General features: G+C 36.5%; 1 protein-coding gene and 3 long non-coding RNA genes across 6 annotated transcripts; 3 read left to right on the forward strand and 1 right to left on the reverse strand.

Moving 5' to 3' along the window:
• The first annotated feature begins 759 nt into the window (after positions 1-759).
• LOC116111834 lies at positions 760-2,474 on the forward strand. 2 transcript variants are annotated; one of them, XR_004125122.1, is made up of 3 exons: positions 760-1,279; positions 1,383-2,049; positions 2,167-2,474. It is a non-coding gene; the product is annotated as an uncharacterized LOC116111834 (long non-coding RNA). The 2 variants fall into 2 exon arrangements; XR_004125121.1 differs by having other exon boundaries at positions 1,383-2,474.
• Positions 2,475-8,360: 5,886 nt separating this feature from the next.
• LOC116111835 lies at positions 8,361-10,148 on the forward strand. The gene is made up of 3 exons (XR_004125123.1): positions 8,361-8,975; positions 9,083-9,753; positions 9,872-10,148. It is a non-coding gene; the product is annotated as an uncharacterized LOC116111835 (long non-coding RNA).
• A 1,586-nt stretch (positions 10,149-11,734) lies between these two features.
• On the reverse strand, positions 11,735-12,794 carry LOC116111854 (zinc finger CCCH domain-containing protein 22-like). Of its 2 annotated transcripts, none has more exons than XM_031398019.1 (2): positions 12,309-12,794; positions 11,735-12,117 (listed from the first exon to the last, which is right to left on the reverse strand). In XM_031398019.1, the coding sequence occupies exons 1-2, from the start codon at positions 12,439-12,441 to the stop codon at positions 11,843-11,845; spliced, it is 408 nt and encodes a 135-aa protein (XP_031253879.1). In that variant the 5' UTR covers positions 12,442-12,794; the 3' UTR covers positions 11,735-11,842. The 2 variants fall into 2 exon arrangements, with proteins under 2 accessions (XP_031253879.1, XP_031253880.1); XM_031398020.1 differs by having other exon boundaries at positions 11,742-12,117; positions 12,344-12,775.
• A 3,530-nt stretch (positions 12,795-16,324) lies between these two features.
• On the forward strand, positions 16,325-17,236 carry LOC116111855. Its single transcript, XR_004125130.1, has 2 exons — positions 16,325-16,969; positions 17,076-17,236. It is a non-coding gene; the product is annotated as an uncharacterized LOC116111855 (long non-coding RNA).
• The last annotated feature ends 582 nt before the right edge of the window (positions 17,237-17,818 follow it).

The following is a 17,818-nucleotide window of genomic DNA, read 5'->3' on the forward strand; positions in this document are numbered from 1 at the left end:
TTACCACCCAAATTATAAATTTGTTAGTAATTTTTATTATGACGAAGGATAGAATAGTCAAAAGCTAGGTAAAAGGAAGGGTAGAATGGTCATATTACCGCTTTGGCCTGATACCTTCTCAAACCCTAATCGCCGGTTTAGGCGGTTCGGCATGATTCCGACGTCATTGATCAGCGTTGTCTCTACCTTCAGCTTCCCCATCCTTCATTCACAAAAACCACTCATTTTCCCACCACACCAAGCGCGCCAATCATAGGCCACCATTGGTTTTTTGTTCACGTGACCATTGAGCTTCTAGGCCAGATTTTGATCGATTTGGTTGCCAAAAATTCCACCTGAAGCCACTTGTAGCATCAACGACACCTCCTCTCTAAAAGCCCCATCATCTTAGACCTTGGTTGTTCACCATTCATCGAACACCAACCATTCAATAAAAGAACTAAACCACGACCGCCAACGATTTGAGAACTACCAAGGTTCAGATTGTTAGGGTTATTGAAAAGGGATGACCGATGATTCGTTTAGTGGTAGAAGGTTAGATTATGGTTGTCAAAGTTGATTGGAATCGTGCGCAAAAGTTTGATTTGCGGTGGTTGGCGATTAGGGATTGAAATTTGGTGGGGTTATTTTTGTCTTTGCAATCAAAATTATTGTATTTAAAGGAAATTATTAACAGAGTTTGTATTTTGGGTAGGAAAGTATTATTTTAAAAGTCTCGGGTGAGCAAGTGCCATTAAGCCATTTTGTTGGGTGGGAAGAAGTCCTTTGCTCAAAAAATTATATAGAAAGAAGAAACATTACTTTGCATCAAAAGCTTAGTCTTTCCATGGCTCATAACTTCAAGTCCTCCACCTCCACCACCGCCAAGTACTCCACCACCACCACCACCAGCAGATCCACCACTAAGCTCACCACCACCCCCAACAAAATAGACCATGGCCAAAAGCATAAGAAAATTGTAACTTCTTCATCAGCACCAAAAGCTCAAACCAGTCAAGGCACACACCACCACAACCAGGTCCACCATCACCACCACCACCACCACCATCACCATCATCAACAAACATCAAAGCCAAAAGCACCAGGAAAAGCCCTCACTCAACCAAAGCCTAAACTAGCCATGGCACATGCCACGGCCACCATCAAATCCACCACCGCCAAGGCCACGATCAAGTTGGGACAAGGAGTAGATGTCAAAGTGGTAACCAAAGAAGCAGTATTCAAAGGTGGAAAGATAGCTTATATCAATTAATGGCATGCAAGTTCTCAATTTATAAAGGTATCAAAAAAAACCTTTTTTCTGAAGTTCTTATGTATGTATAGAAATTTTCTGTTTAATATTTCTTTGGTTGACTGAATGAAAATTGAGTTTTCATATTCAGGAGTTGGATGCTGCAGATGTGAAGGAATCTTTTGCAGAATCTATACTGGGATTACAGAACTTGTAATATGTTATGAGATTATGTTGAATTTTTTTTTTTTTTTTGTTGTTGTTGTTGTTGTTGTACTTGGTGAACAAAATTAGAGAATTATCTCATTATATTAGCAGACGTTTGACGGATCTTGTAGATTTGATTTAGCAAGGCAGTTTTTCCGACTCCCCCTTTCCCATACAGGCCAATAATCTTCACTTGATCTTCTTCATAACATCTCCAAACTTCATGAAATTTTGACTCTAAACCCACCGTTAGTTCAGAAGGTATTTGATCATACATTGGATCATCCTTTCTCTGATCAGCCACCTCCTTAAATTCTCTACCTTTTTCCTTCAACTCACTCACAACTTCCAGCTTTTGAGCAACTCTCTTCCCGAACCTGAAGCTTGCAAACTTGTAGTTTTTGTAACAAAAGCCTCCAAGACATAACCTCTCAACTTCATCAGAGCTGTCTGTAATCAGTTTATCAACATCGCTTTCTGTCTTTTCCACCCTCGTAAACCACCCTTGCACTTTGTCCAGCCGTTCCCTTTGTGGTAGTTGTTCCTCTTTTTTAACTCTCCGAAACACATCGTTCCTTGCATCACTCAATATTTACAATTCAGTAAGTAAGGTATCAAGATTTTTTTTGAGTTCACGTTTATACTATAATTTTTTAGAAACATAATCTATACAATTTAATAAAGGGGCAAGAATTGTGTCATCAGCTGGTTGTGGGATTGAATTGCAGTTAGCCATAGTGGATAAGATTTCTAATATATAGGAGAGGGAGTAGAGAGTGACGAGTTACAGGCAGTTGAAAGATTCAAAGGAAGAAGCACTAGAGAGAAGTAGAAGATGAAGAGCATGTAAGGGAAAGGACAAAGCTTCTCAGGTCTTGAGAGGAAGCCTTGACAAACTGCCATGGTGGTGGATCACATAGCTACCATGAGGACTAAAGTTAATTTGAGACTGTAATTTATCTTTTAATCACTTATAAGTTTAAAAATAATCAACTTTGAATAAAATCCAAGAAGTGTTTATTTTATTTAATTTCAAGATAATTTTTGCTTATAAGAGAGAGTAATATAATTAATATTCATAAAACATAATAGTCTATTAAATTAGCAACGTGACATAAATACAACTTCTAATATCTCTTCTCAGGTTTGATGTACATAGTTAGGGTTTGTAACACACCATTTCTAACACTCTCCTTTACACTCGGTGTGCACAACCAGGGTCTCGCAAACCCATCACCACGTTCCTTCTCTCACACTTGACGTGCACGACCAAGGTGCACAAACCCACCATCAACCCAAAGAAACGTGGCTCAATACCTATGGGTGCGTTTGTTTGTCTATTTTTCCCTATCCTATTCGTATAATTTCTAAAATACACATTTGTTTCCCTATTCTGAAAATACTATAATATTTTATTCAATCTTTTTAACCTCCTAAGTTTGTTAATTTAACTAAACACCCCCAAAAAAAGTTTAGAAATTGACAAAAAAAGGCCCACCCACTCACATTTGCCAGATTCCGGCAACCACCGTCGGAAGGTGACCGGAATCAAGTGTAATGGTATACTACAAGTTGGATCTGGTCGATAGTGCAGCGATATAGCCTTTTTCGGCCAGATCTACAGTCAAAGATATGGCCGTCAATAACAGCCATATCTTTGGCCGTCATTGATGACCAAACGCAACTAGATCTGACCGTCAATGGCCAGATCTAGTTGTAGATCTGACCTTTTCCATCCAAATCCACAGTGGATCTAGCTAGAAAAGGCCATATCGGCACACAATCGGCCATATTCAACCGGTCATGTACCAATACAGCGACTCTGACCACCCGTCGGTGGTCGCGGCCAAGCTGTCGGTATTTAATGGGTGGGTGGGGGTGTTTTTGTACTTTTTAATGTTTTTATTACAGGAGTGTTTAGTAAATTAACAAACCTAGGGCGGTGCTTTTGCTAATTTTTAAATTCTACATCGGTATTATCACTCAACTCTTACTTTTCAAAATACTAAAACAAATGCGCCCATTGATCATTGCATTAAGGTTTATGTTTTTCACGTTGTTAGGGCCAAAAAATGTCCTTGGCCCAAATAGGGTAACACTTCTGACAAAGAGGAAAGCCTGGGCCTAGTCCCGATGCGGCCCAAGGTAGAATTCCCTAGATGAGGCCCATTCGGTATGAAGTGCAGTCAGTCCATACAATTTGGACCCAGGCCTCCTGATCCTAGCACACCCTCTGGGCTTATGGTCATATTCGGAGCCCACAGTCACCTACGGATTACACTCCTACTTGAACTCTGATAAGGAAATCGACTACTATCCCAATTCCTGCAAGGTCCATATCCGAGTCATGCTTGAACTCCTTTTCACGCCAAGATAAGGGGACCAAATGATACACCACTGAGAGGAACGATTACTACGAGGACTCCCAATCCCACTAGGATTGGGAAACCATACAGTCATTATTTAAACAGAGGTCAACCCTCTCACAAGGAAGATTCCATTACACCCTCAGACCCTGAAGTTCCTACCTTTGAGAACTTCGCATTACAGTCGTAGTCACAGTCCCCGACTAGACTTCCGGTAACCTTTCTTCTCCCTAGCCCTCACTAAATTTGTCTCATTCGGCCTTGTTGACTTAAGCGTTGGAGTGCCTATGGCAAACACCACCCTGGTGTTTTCCGTCGCTTCATGTTTGTTTTCTTACATGTGCAGGTGCAACAGATCGCTAGTGGCCTCAATCTCACGGGATCAGACCCTCTTTTCGTATAGGTAGATTTTTACGTCTACACACGTTTATATATTTGGATAAAATGACGTAATTATCCTTTAATTATTGTTTGAAATTATTATTCAGTCCTTCTACAGTTGAAGTTAACGGAAAAATTGGATGGATGGGTGGAAAACAGTCATTTTGAAACTTTTTGGGTAGAAATATTAGGCCAAGCCTTGGGTGAGAACTTTCCGTTCGCCCATTAAAAGATTGATTTTAGGATTGGGGGACAGTGATCAGGCAATGGCCCAATAAATGAAGTTTTCCATGGCCCCCCTCATTTTCTGAACTTGACATTTGACCCCATAATGGAACTTTTCTGGCTCCTCAGATCATTGATATAACTTACTCCTAAGGAGACCGAATTCTTTTGATATTTTCTGGCAACTTTTGACATGCTAGCAGCTTACTCGCATATTCAAAAGGAAATGAAAGCACACCATTTCTAGCACTCTCCTTTACACTCGGTGAGCACAACCATGGTCTCGCAAACACATCACCACGTTCCTTCTCTCACACTTGACGTGCACGACCAAGGTGCACAAACCCACCATCAACCCAGAGAAACGTTGCTCGATTCCTATGGGTGCGTTTGTTTCTCTATTTTTGTTCTATTCTATTCTTATCATTCCTGAAATATATATTTGTTTCCTTATTATGAAAATATTATTATATTTTATTCAATAATTTTTAAACCCCTAAGTTTGTTAATTTAACTAAACACCCCTAAAAAAGTTTAAAAAATAACAAAAACACCCCCACCCACTCACATTTGCCAGATTTCGTCCACTACCATCAGAAGGTGGTCGAAATCAAGTGTAATGGTGCACTACAAGTTGGATCTGGCTGATAGTGCACCGATATAGCCTTTTTCAGCCAGATATACTGTGGATCTGGCCGAAAAAGGCCAAATCTTTGGCCGTAGCTAGTCGTCAACAATGGCCATACCGTTTGCTGTCGTTGATGACCAAACACAATCAGATCTGACCATCAATGGTCAGATCTAGCCGTAGATCTAGCATTTTCTGGTCAAATCCACAGTGGATCTGGTTAGAAAAGGTCATTGTAGTACACAATCAGTCAGATCTAGCTGATCGTATACCAATACAGCGACTCTGACCACCCGTCGACAGTGGTGGTAGGCTATCGGTATTTAATGGGTGAGTGAGGGTGTTTTTATAATTTTTAATATTTTTATTACAGGCGTATTTAGTAAATTAACAAATCTATGGAGTGTTTTTGTTAATTTTTAAATTCTACCTCGTTATAACCACTTAACTCTTATTTTTTCAAAATACTATCAAAAATACTAAAACAAACACACCCATTCATCAGCGCAATTTACCCCCTTAGAATGAATTTTTTATTTTTCAGCTACTTATGAGACCGAATTCTTTTGATATTTTCTGGCAACTTTCACATGCCAGTAGCTTACTCGCATATTCAAAAGGAAAATGAAAGCACATTGTGTCGGTTTCTTTAGGCTTTAGGATAAAGAAAGCACGTTATTAAAAAGTGTCGGTTCATAAATTGGGCTTGTTGACTCTTTTTTGTAATCCTTTCTCTTTCCTTAGGACTTGATATCGGATATAACTTAGGGGGTGTTTGTCTAAGCTTATAAGCTGGTCAAACTTGCTTATAAGCTCTAAAATTAAGCTGACCTGTTTGTTCATAATTTTTTTGACCTTATAAATTGAGCTTATAAGCTAAAAAAAATAAGTTGGGGGGGAGGTACTTTTTTTTTTTGGCTTATAAGCACTTTGCTTATAAACTAGTTTGACCAAGTATATTACCACATTATCCTTGTTTAATTTTAAAATTCCATAGTATGCCATTGTTTAATGTAATACCTTTTTTAGTAATTTTATAATAAAATGTACTTATAAGCCACATTTTACCAAACACATCAATTACTTATCAGTCACTTATAAGTACTTTAACCAAACACGTAATTGCTTAAAATTTCAAATGCTTATAAGTTAATTTTAGCTTATAAGCAATGGTTGCTTATAAGCTAATTTTCATAAGCTTAGACAAACGCCCCCTTACTCCTAAGGAAATCCAACTATATATATATGCAAATGTAATACAAATACATCTTCTTGCAATTTTCAAATCAGAACCCATTATAAGGCTTCTATAGGCGATAAATTTCGGTCTTAATCTTTTGTTTTTTGATCAAGTGAAGTAGACCCACATCTAAGAAGCTATGTTAGTAAATTCACAAATAAAACGCGAATTATACGTCCAATCATATAATTTGCATATTATTTACCAATTTTCATATTTTATCAGCACATCTGTATTATTCACGAACTATACACCTCAAATGTTTTATTTGGGAATTATTCTTGTATCCGAAGTTATGATCGAATTTTTACAAACACATTTTTAACAATTTGTTGTATCATATCTGTAAAATTCTCGTACCATTTTTTTGTTGTGCTCATATTACTAAGTTTCTGTTATAGACTATAGTTTGAATCTTGATTATATTATTTATTTATTTTATTTGTTTGGAGCTCTAGTTCGACTTTGAATTTTAGTTTTGTTATGTGTTTAAATCTTGAAGTTTGTGAGTATTTTAACTAATCCTTTAGGATCCTGAAACTATCAATAGGAAAAAAAATTCCAATAATCATCCTTATTAAAGGTTGTGAGGACTCGGATTCAAGAGATCTACACAGTCTCATAACACTTACTTGGACTTAACAAAAGAGACCCAACAAAAAAAAATAATAATAATAAAAAATAAAGCAAAAAGAAATATTATTTTATATTAAAAATAATAATAATTTTTATGCATAGTATTTTGTGCAAAGACAATAAACCATGGCTTAAGTGTGCCCTCCTCAAGCTTTACTCATAAAATAAAGCAAGCCATTGTTCATCATTCCCATTTCCCACACCTAAACCTTGCCCATCTCCTCGAATTTTGAACTCATTCCCACCAAAGTTTCCATGTCAAGTAATCAAAAATGACAATCCCTAACACAAAAACCATGAAAATTTGAGCATTTTTTGAGGGGTCTTTCTGTCGTGCCTTAATTGCATGCTGTGATCTAGGCATTATAGACAAATGAGCTTAATCACTTCAGGAAATTGAGTTTGACCCTCTTTCCATATTCATCTCTATGAAAATTACTTGGTCAATAAAGATCATGAGAGTGTTCACATTATTCTTTAATAGGTTATTTAAACTTATTTTAACATGCCCTACAGGTTAAATGTTTGGTGAATAAAAGATAAAAATCCCGATGGATCAGATTCATAAATCTTTTTGAAAAACTTAAACAGCTCGAGAGACTTTCATGCAACTAAAAGAAAAGGGACAATTCTTAATTTTCAATTTGTAATTGGATGCAATCAGGGATGTATTCAGATTCTAGCTGTTTCTCTCTTGGACATTCTTTTTTTCCTTGTTCAGATAACTGCTTACAAATCAGAATGGTAATTCTTATTACAATGGATTATTTCAAATCAGAATAGGGTAAGTGTATCTCACTCGCGGTGACATGACATTATATGATTGGGTGATCATACAAACTGTCTATTTTTTCTTTTCTTCTCAATTTTGGTTTGCCAAGTTGGGTAATTTTACAGTAGGCCCAGATTCATGCCAGGAAAGAAAGGTTAAAGATTTATCCTTTAATTATTGTTTGAAATTATTATTCAGTCCTTGTACAGTTGAAGTTAACGGAAAAATTGGAAGGATAGGTGGAAAACAGTCATTTTGAAACTTTTTGGGTGTAAATTGTCATTAGGCCAAACCTTGGGTGAGAACTTGTCGTTCGCTTATTAAAAGATATCTTGATTTTAGGATTGGGGGACAGTGACCTGGCGATGGCCCTATAAATGAAGTTTTCTATGGCCCCCCCTCATTTTCTGAACTTAACATTTGACCCCATAATGGAACTTTTGTGGCTCCTTAGATCATTGATATAACTTAACTCCTAAGGAGACCGAATTCTTTTGATATTTTCTGGCAACTTTTGACATGCCAGCAGCTTACTCGCATGTTCAAAAGGAAAATGAAAGCACATCATTGAAAGGTGTCGGTTTCTTTAGGCTTTAGGGCAAAGAGAGCACGTTATCAAAAAGTGTCGGATATAACTTACTCCTAAGGAAATCTAACCATATATATACACTTGACAATATGATACAAATACATCTTCTTGCAATTTTCAAATCAGAACCCATTATAAGGCTTCTATAGGCGATAAACTTCGGCCAACGACACCTCCTTTGCTAAAAAAATTATATAGAAAGAAGAAACATTAAGCTTTGCATCAAAAGCTCAATCTTTCCATGGCTCATAACTCCAAGTCCTCCACCTCCACCACCGCCAAGTACTCCACCACGACCACCACCACGACCACCACCACTACCACTAAGCTCACCACCACCCCCAACAAAATAGACCATGGCCAAAAGCATAAAAAAATTGTAACTTCTTCATCAGCACCAAAAGCTCAAACCAGTCAAGGCACACACCACCACCACCAGGTTCACCATCACCACCACCACCACCACCCTCACCATCATCAACAAACATCAAAGCCAAAAGCTCCAGGAAAAGCCCTCACTCAACCAAAGCCTAAACTAGCCATGGCACATGCCACGGCTTCCATCAAATCCACCACCGCCAAGGCCACGATCAAGTTGGGACAAGGAGTAGATGTCAAAGTGGTAACCAAAGAAGCAGTAATCAAAGGAGGAAAGATAGCTCATATCAAATAATGGCATGCAAGTTCTCAATTTATAAAGGTATCAAAAAAAAAAAACTTTTTTTCTGAAGTTCTTATGTATGTATAGAAAGTTTCTGTTTAATATTTCTTTGGTTGACTGAATGAAAATTGTGTTTTTATATTCAGGAGTTGGATGCCGCAGATGTGAAGGAATCTTTTGCAGAATCTATACTGGGATTATCAGAACTTGTAATATGTTATGAGATTATGTTGAATTTTTTTTTTTTTTTTTTTTTTTTGTTATTGTTGTACTTGGCGAGCAAAATTATAGAATTATCTCATTATATTAGCAGACGTTTGACGGATCTTGTTGTAGATTTGATTTAGCAAGGCAGTTTTTCCGACTCCCCCTTTCCCATACAGGCCAATAATCGTCACTTGATCTTCTTCATAACATCTCCAAACTTCATGAATTTTTTTACTCTAAACCCAACGTTAGTTCAGAAGGTATTTGATCATCCATTGGATCATCCTTTCTCTGATCAGCCACCTCCTTAAATTCTCTACCTTTTTCCTTCAACTCACTCACAACTTCCAGCTTTTGAGCAACTCTCTTCCCGAACCTGAAGCTTGTAAACTTGTAGTTTTTGTAACAAAAGCCTCCAAGACATAACCTCTAAACTTCATCAGAGCTGTCTGTAATCAGTTTATCAACATCGCTTTCTGTCTTTTCCACCCTCCTAAAGCAACCTTGCACTTTGTCCAGCCGTTCCCTTTGTGGTAGTTGTTCCTCTTTTTTAACTCTCCGAAACACATCGTTCCTTGCATCACTCAATATTTACAATGCAGTAAGTAAGGTATCAAGATTTATTTTTGAGTTCACGTTTATACTTCAATTTTTTAGAAACATAATCTATACAACTTGATAAAGCGGCAAGAATTGTGTCATCAGCTGGTTGTGGTATTGAATTGCAGTTAGCCATAGTGGATAAGATTTCTAATATACAGGAGAGGGAGTAGAGAGTGACGAGTTACAGGCAGTTGAAAGATTCAAAGGAAGAAGCACTAGAAAGGAAGTAGAGAGGAAGAATCAATAGAGTGATAGACAAAGCTTCTGAGGTCTTGAGAGGAAGCTTTGACAAATTGGCATGGTGGAGTGGGTCAGATAGCTACTATGAGAACTAAAGTTAATTTGAGACTGTAATTTATCTTTTAATCACTTAAAAGTTTAAAAATAATCAACTTTGAATAAAATCCATGACGTGTTTATTTTATTTTATTTTAAGAGAGTAATATAATTAATATTCATAAAACATAATAGTCTACTAAATTAGCAACGTGGGATAAATATAATACTTCTAACATCGACGCAATTGGGTTTGTAACACACCATCTCAAACACCCTCCCTTACGTTTGGTGTGCACAGCCAGGGTCTACAAACCCATCACCACGTCCCCTCCCTCACACTTGATGTGCACAAACCCACCATCAACCTAAAGAAACGTGGCTCGATACCATGATAAACAGGTTTGGATAGAACTTGCTTTCAAAAGTTAGTTTAAAGTAAGGATATTTAAAAAAATGCAAAAACTGAACTGGTACCAGTTCGATTATTGTTTTATGGGATTATGGGGACCGGTTAACCGAAACCGGTTTATTATAAAAATAATAAAATAAAAAATAAAAACAATAAAACTGGTTTATTATAAAAATAATAAATTATAAAATAAAAACAATAAAACCAGTTTATTATAAAAATAATAAAATATAAAATTGATTTAAATTAGGAAAAAATCAAAATAAAAAATAAGTTAAAGGAAAAACCGGTTCAAAACTGGTTAAGTAGTTTTCCCCTTAATTGGTTTGGTTTCGATTCAGGTATTTTCCTGAATCAAAAAACCAATTCGGTTTAAAAAATCGGTTAACCATTTATAAACGCCCCTAGTTTAAAGAAGACGAGAGCTCAACAACATATATATTATATATAATAACAGCTTTCCGAAAACAATTTCTAACAAATATAAAAAGCCAAAATATATTTTTAAAAGATTGGGGAACGACAAAGTTTCCACCCAAGGTTTGGCCTAATCACATTCTCACCCCAAAAGTTTCAAAACTACATTTTCCCACCAATCCATCCAATTTTTCCGATAATTGCAACTGCAGAATGACATAATGGTAAATTCAGTTTATCTTAATTTTTTTCTTTTAAAAAAATTTGATAACCTGCCGCTGCCCACTGTCCCATCCTCTTCCATAACCTCCGTAACCACCACAAGCAACTCTACCATTTCAGGTACATAGGTCTTAGAGCATCAAAAGTGCAATAATGCTACGGATACCAGGATTTTTGCACCGAAATATTGTACCGGCCTACGTGTAACATGCTTCTGATTTTTTTAACAATTTTTTTTCTAATGAACGGCCGTCCATCAAATTTGGACGGTTGTTCACTCACATGGACGCTCGTCCATATTATATGGACGGGGGTCCATATACCAGGGACGGGCGTCCCCATTTAATGGACGCCCGTCCATAATTAAAATAGAATAAATTTTTTTTATAAAAATTAGGGACGGCCTCCCTTCATTTTGGACGAACGTTCGTAAATAAAGGACGCCCGTCCTTAACCAAAATATGAAAATAAAAAAAAAAAAAATTTGGGGACGACCGTCCATAAATTTTGGACGACCGTTCCTTACGTTTGGACGGGCGTCCATTAGGAGTGGATGCCCGTCCCTTAAGTTTGGACGGGCATCCATTAGGAATGGACGCCCGTCCATACTTTTAAAAAAAAAAAAACACCTTCTTCTTCTTCTTCGCTCTACTCCATCCCTATAACACCTCAAATCCATTTTGCAGCAATCAAAAATACCTTAACATCTTACTGAACTTCAGAAAATATATATTAATCATGGATCACCTACAGCTCAGCTGTGACTTTTTCATTCTTTCCTTTGACAGGCCCGTTGCTGAACTTGAGCTGCAGACTTAGATCTAAGAATCTCATGGCACTGGTCCATGGTCTCAATCTTGCTAGGTGAACCCACTAACGGCGCACCATCTGAACTCATCATAGCACCTGAATCCCCATGAATAAATCTGCAACTACTTCCATTTTTGCAGTACCCTCTAGCATAATACAAACATGGCCTCCACCCAAACCCATTTTTGCGGCAAGTGATCAAAACAACTTCATCCTCCTCCTCCCAAGCATTAGCTAGAAAGATAATTAATATTGAAAATAAGAAAGAGCAAACTGTATTTCATATATGTTAATTACAAATGAAATGAAGTACAATTATTCAAGAAGTATTGTTGCAAACTTTTTATTCCAGTTTATAAGCAGATAATGACAGAATTATTAAGAACAATGCAGACTTTTAAGTTTAAGAGAGTATGTTGACAGACCATTATGGACTATGAAGCAGTTTGGAAGCTCAAACCTGATTTGAACCTCATCCTTTGCACACCGTGGAAGTACACCAAAACGAGCTTTAATCGTTGGATCAAATGTCAATATCAGCTTGTTTTCTTTCACCATTTCCTATAAATTTATATGGGATAAAACACTTTCATGTTCTCCTTTCGAATTCATGAAAATTTTGAAATCTACAAGAAGTAAAAAGTTCAAAAAATATAGACTTGTTCAACGGGCCTGTCAAATGAAAGAATGAAAAAGTCACAGCTGAGCTGTAGGTGATTCATGATTAATATATATTTTATGAAGTTCAGTAAGATGTCAAGGTATTTCTGATTGCTGCAAAATGGATTTGAGGTGTTACAGGGATGGAGTGGAGTGAAGAAGCAGAAGAAGAAGAAGCAGAAGAAGAGCGAAGAAGGTGTTTTTTGTTTTTTAAAAGTATGGACGGGAATGGACGCCTGTCCAAACTTAAAGGACGGGCATCCACTCCTAATGGACGCCCGTCCAAAATTTATGGACGATCGTCCCCAAATTTTTTTTTATTTTATTTTCATATTTTGGTTAAGGACGGACGTCCCTTATTTGCGAACGCCCATCTAAAATGAACGGACGGCCGTCCATAACGGATAAACGACCGTCCCTAATTTTTATAAAAAAAAAAAATTATTCTATTTTAATTATGGACGGGCGTCCATTAAATGGGGACGCCCGTCCCTGGTATATGGACCCCCGTCCATATAATATGGACAGACATCCATGTGAGTGAACGGCCGTCTGGACGGCCGTTCATTAGAAAAAAATTGTTAAAAAAATCAGAAGCGTGTTACACGTAGGCCGATATAATATTTCGGTGCAAAAATCCCGGTGTCTGTAGCATTATTGATCAAAAGTGTACTCCACCGGCTCCCGAGACGCAGAGGCTGATATGTTACCTCCAATTGCCTCCACTTTCCTCACAATGTGCAAGTGGCTCCGGTTTTTAGTGCCCTGGATTGCATCTTCTCCAGCAAGTGGGAGGCCTAACATGATGTTGGTGTCTCATAAACAGAACCACAATCAAGATATATCCCTATGGAGGCTGCTGGGTTCAAATTAATTAGACGGATACCACTCTTTAAAATAGCAAACAACCAAATAAAAACAAGAGAGTAGATCGCTTCCAAATGGCAATTAGGATTTGAATAAAACAAAGCATTGCTATAACCCACACATACAGCTGATGTTGCCGAGGCAATTCTGATTCCATTGTTAAGAGTTGTAACCTTAACCTTAACCTTTCCTGGTTCAACATAATCAGGCAGTACAGGTGGAAAGGAAACACCTTCAAGTACTGTGTCCAAATATAAGAAAAAGAAGGAAAGATAAGAAGAGAAGAAAAGGAAAAGAAGAGAGAAAAAGAAGGAAGAAAAGAAAAGAAAAGGGGAAGAGAGAAAGCGACCTGGTGCGATTGAGAGAGGAAAGATTCTATATTTGAATAAAATGACGTAATTATCCTTTAATTATTGTTTGAGAAATTATTATTTAGTCCTTCTACAGTTGAAGTTAACGGAAAAAATTGGATGGATGGGTGTAAAACAGTTATTTTGAAACTTTTTAAGCGAAAACTTGTCATTGGGCCAAACCTAGGGCGCGAACTTCTTGTTCGCTCATTAAAAGATATCAATAAGTTGATTTTAGGATTGGGGGGACGGTGATCTGGCGATGGCCCTATAAATGAAGTCTGACTATGGCAGACCCTGAGTTTTTGAAATTAACATTTGACCCCATAATGGAACTTTTCTGGTTCCTTAAATCATTGATCATTGCATTTTAGCCCGTCAGAATAAATTTTTCAGCTACTTATGAGACTGAATTCTTTTGATATTTTCTGGCAACTTTCACATGCCAGCAGCTTACTCGCAGGTTCAAAAGCATAATGAAAGCACATTATTGAAAGGTGTCGGTTTCTTTAGGCTTTAGGACAAAGAAAGCACGTTATTAAAAAGTGTCGGTTGATAAATTGGGCTTTTTTATCTATTTTTTTGTAATCCTTTCTCTTTCCTTAGGACCTGATATCTGATATAAGTATATAACTTCCTCCTAAGGAAATATATATATATATATACTCTTTTTTTTTTTTTTTTTTTTCAAGTCAGAACCCATTATAAGGCTTCTACAGGCGATAAATTTCGTTAATCTTTTGATTTTTGATCAAGAGAAGCAGACCTCTAAGAACTGCAATGTTAGTAAATTCACGAATATAACGCGAATTATACGCCCAATCGTATAATTCGGATATCATTTGTCAATTTTTATATTTTATTAGCACATTTGTATTACTCACGAACTATATATCTCAAATATTTTATTCGCGAATTACTTTTGTATCTGAATTAATGGGCAAATATTTACAAATACATTTTTCACTATTTGTTGTATCATACCTATAAAATTCTTGTACCTTTTTTTTTATGTACCCATATTACTAAATTTCTATTATAGACTATAATTTGAATCTTAATTGTATTATTTATTTATTTTATTTGCTTGGAGCTCTAGTTCGACTTTGAATTTTGATTTTGTTATGTGTTTAGTTTGAGATTATAGTTAAATCTTAGTCATATATTGTATTTGAGTCTAGAAACAATAATTTGAATCTCAATTATATATTGTATTTTATTATTAGGTTTAATGATTTTTGTTTAATTAAATATTTTGCATTTGAAATGTTATATTGATTTTGTCAGGCCAAAAATTATCTTGGGTTTGACGAGACCCAACAACGAAATACACATGTCATAGCCTAGGGTCTCAACTCAATCCCGATTGGACCTACGCTTAAAATCATCTTATGAACTACCCACTCTATGAGTTGAGCTATCCTATAAGTTAAGCTAAACTAGGTTTCAACTCATTAGTCTGCAATAGTCTATAATTAGGAAATCAGAATCTCATTTTATTTTCTCTTCTACTAAGATTCCAAATCTTACTCAAACTATCAAACTTAATCTAATAAAGTCAAGAAATCATATCTCTTTCATAATAGAGATTATCTCTCAAAATAGGACTTAGTGTCCTATTAAGATTTCAAATCTTATTTAAACTATTAAACTTAATCTGATAAGGTTAAGAAATCATATCTCTTTTATGATAGAGATTATCTCCCAAAATAGGACTTAGTGTCTTACTAAGATTTCAAATCTTATTTAAACTATGAAACTTAATCTGATAAGGTCAAGATATTTCTTTCTTGATAGGGATTATCTCCCAAAAAAGAAGATTCAATGTCCTACTAGGATTTTAACCCCTTGAGTTCACTATAAAAACAGAGGCTTGCCCTCTCATTAGAGGGGCAATCTCTCATAATCAATCTACAACTCAAAATTATCTATTTGCTCATAAAGTTCTTGCTTCCAAGAACCCGACGCCTTTGTTGTAGTCCTAGCTTCCGACAAGACTCTTGGTAATTCTTCATCTCCTTAATTCTTGTCAAATAATCTCTTCAGCTTTGCTGACATGAGCGTTAGAATGCTTACGGCAAACACCATCCTAATGTTTTTCAAAAGCCTTACGCTTGTCCTTTCATATGTACAAGTCTAACAGATTATCAGTGACCTCAATCTTACGGGATCAAACCCTGTTTTCATGACGATAGATTTTTTATATCTACATATTTTAATCAAACGGTCCATAAAAAGTGATAAAATCAAAATTAATATTATCATATTTTTTAAAATATATTATTGACAATATATCACATTAAACCTGCATATGCCTTTATGTCCTATATTTTTTTTCTTCCAAACTTTAAAACTTTTTTATCATTTATCATATTATAGTATTATACCGTAAAATCTCCGTACCCTAGCTTATAGCTATACTCAAAGATATAATGAATTAATCTTAAGATGATGGAAGAATCGAGGAGGTCGGAGACGTTGTCTTAACATTATTGAAACCGTGTGGACTCCACCACCTGCCACAAAGTTTGAAGACTGATTGACATGTTTGCTTGCTTTAATAATAGAGGCTGAAAGGAAAACTTAAGTAAGAAGGTTACAGTTTGATTGAGTGAATTTCTTGCATGATATATCAGTTATACCAATCTTTAGCACAAAACCTTTTGATCTTCTATTGCAAAACCCCAAAAATATTGTATAGGATTAATCTTTTGCATCAACAGCTCAATCTTTCCATGGCTCCCAACAGCAAGTGCAAGTGCAAGTACAAGTGCTCTACCTCCACCACAGCCAAGTACTCTAAGTCCACCACTACCAGCAGGTCCATTACTAAGTCCACTACTACCAGCAGGTCCACCACTAAGCCCGCCACCACCACCAAAAAAATAGACCATGGCCAAAAGCATAAGAAAATTGGAGCTTCTTCATCAGCACCAAAAGCTAAAACCAGTCAATGCAGAAACCACTACCCCGATCACCACTATCATCGACAAATATCAAAGCCAAAAGCACCAAAAAATGCCCTCACTCAACCAAAGCCTACACTAGGCATGGCAAATGCCGGGGCCACCTTCAAATCCACCACCACCAAGGCCACCCTCAGGTTGGGACAAGGAGTAGAATTCGAAATGGTAACAGAAGAAGCAGTATTCATAGATGGACAGCTAGTTTTTATCAGTTAATGGCATGCAAGTTCTCAGTTTCTAAAGGTATGTATCAAAAAACATTTTTTTCTGAAGTTTTTATACATGTATAGAAATTTTCTGTTTAATATTTCTTTAGTTGACTGAATGAAAATTGTGTTTTCATATTCAGGAGTTGGATGCTGCAGCTATGAAGGAATCCTTAGCTGAATCTATCCTGGGATTCATCAGAACTTGTAATATGTTAGGAGATTATGTTGAAATTTTATTTTTTTTTCCTTTTTCTGGTGTTTGTACTTGGTGAACAAAATAATAGAATTATCTAATTATAACTGTGGTTCCAATGCCGTCTAAATGAAGACAGTCTTGTGCAGATTAGGCTTCTTGATAAGGATTTTTACTCCACGAGATCATCAAAGTTGGTATATAAACCATAATAGAGATTCTAGTGTCGGAAACACGATGGATTAAAACGATCCAATTTGAGTTCTATGTCGCTAAGAGAATTTTGAAGTCATTTAGAATTTATTAGATTAATGCAGCTGTTAAATTAAAGAATGTGAAACCAAATATATTGCAATATGCCCTGGCATTCCTCCCCACTGTCAATCTAATCTAGAAACTTTCCTTCGTATGGTACATGTGGACTATTAACTGACACAATAGCATCTCCATCTCGATCAAAGTTTCATGTTTCGATAACAACAGCCAAACCCTTCTCTTTGTCAGCTCGATCCGCTCTTGTTCCTGTGAAGGATGTGGAACAAGGATTCTCCTTCACAAGCAAGTATAGAACGGAATGCCTCTTGCTTGGTCTCTTCCTCGCCATTATTAATCCAATCCGCTACTTCCATGATCAATGTGGCAGGGTAAGTTTCCTTGAGCCCCTCACTCAACCAAAGCCTAAACTAGCCA

Source organism: Pistacia vera, unplaced genomic scaffold (genome assembly GCF_008641045.1).
Source record: "Pistacia vera cultivar Batoury unplaced genomic scaffold, PisVer_v2 Contig650, whole genome shotgun sequence".
Taxonomy (NCBI): domain Eukaryota; kingdom Viridiplantae; phylum Streptophyta; class Magnoliopsida; order Sapindales; family Anacardiaceae; genus Pistacia; species Pistacia vera.

Bases quoted from the DNA above. Each gene is read 5' to 3' on its own strand.
- LOC116111854 (XM_031398019.1), bottom strand. From the start codon at position 12,441: ATGGTGAAAGAAAACAAGCTGATATTGACATTTGATCCAACGATTAAA. The intron at 12,118-12,308 runs GTCTGTCAACAT...TTATCTTTCTAG, and splicing joins CTGCTTCATAGTCCATAATG to CTAATGCTTGGGAGGAGGAG.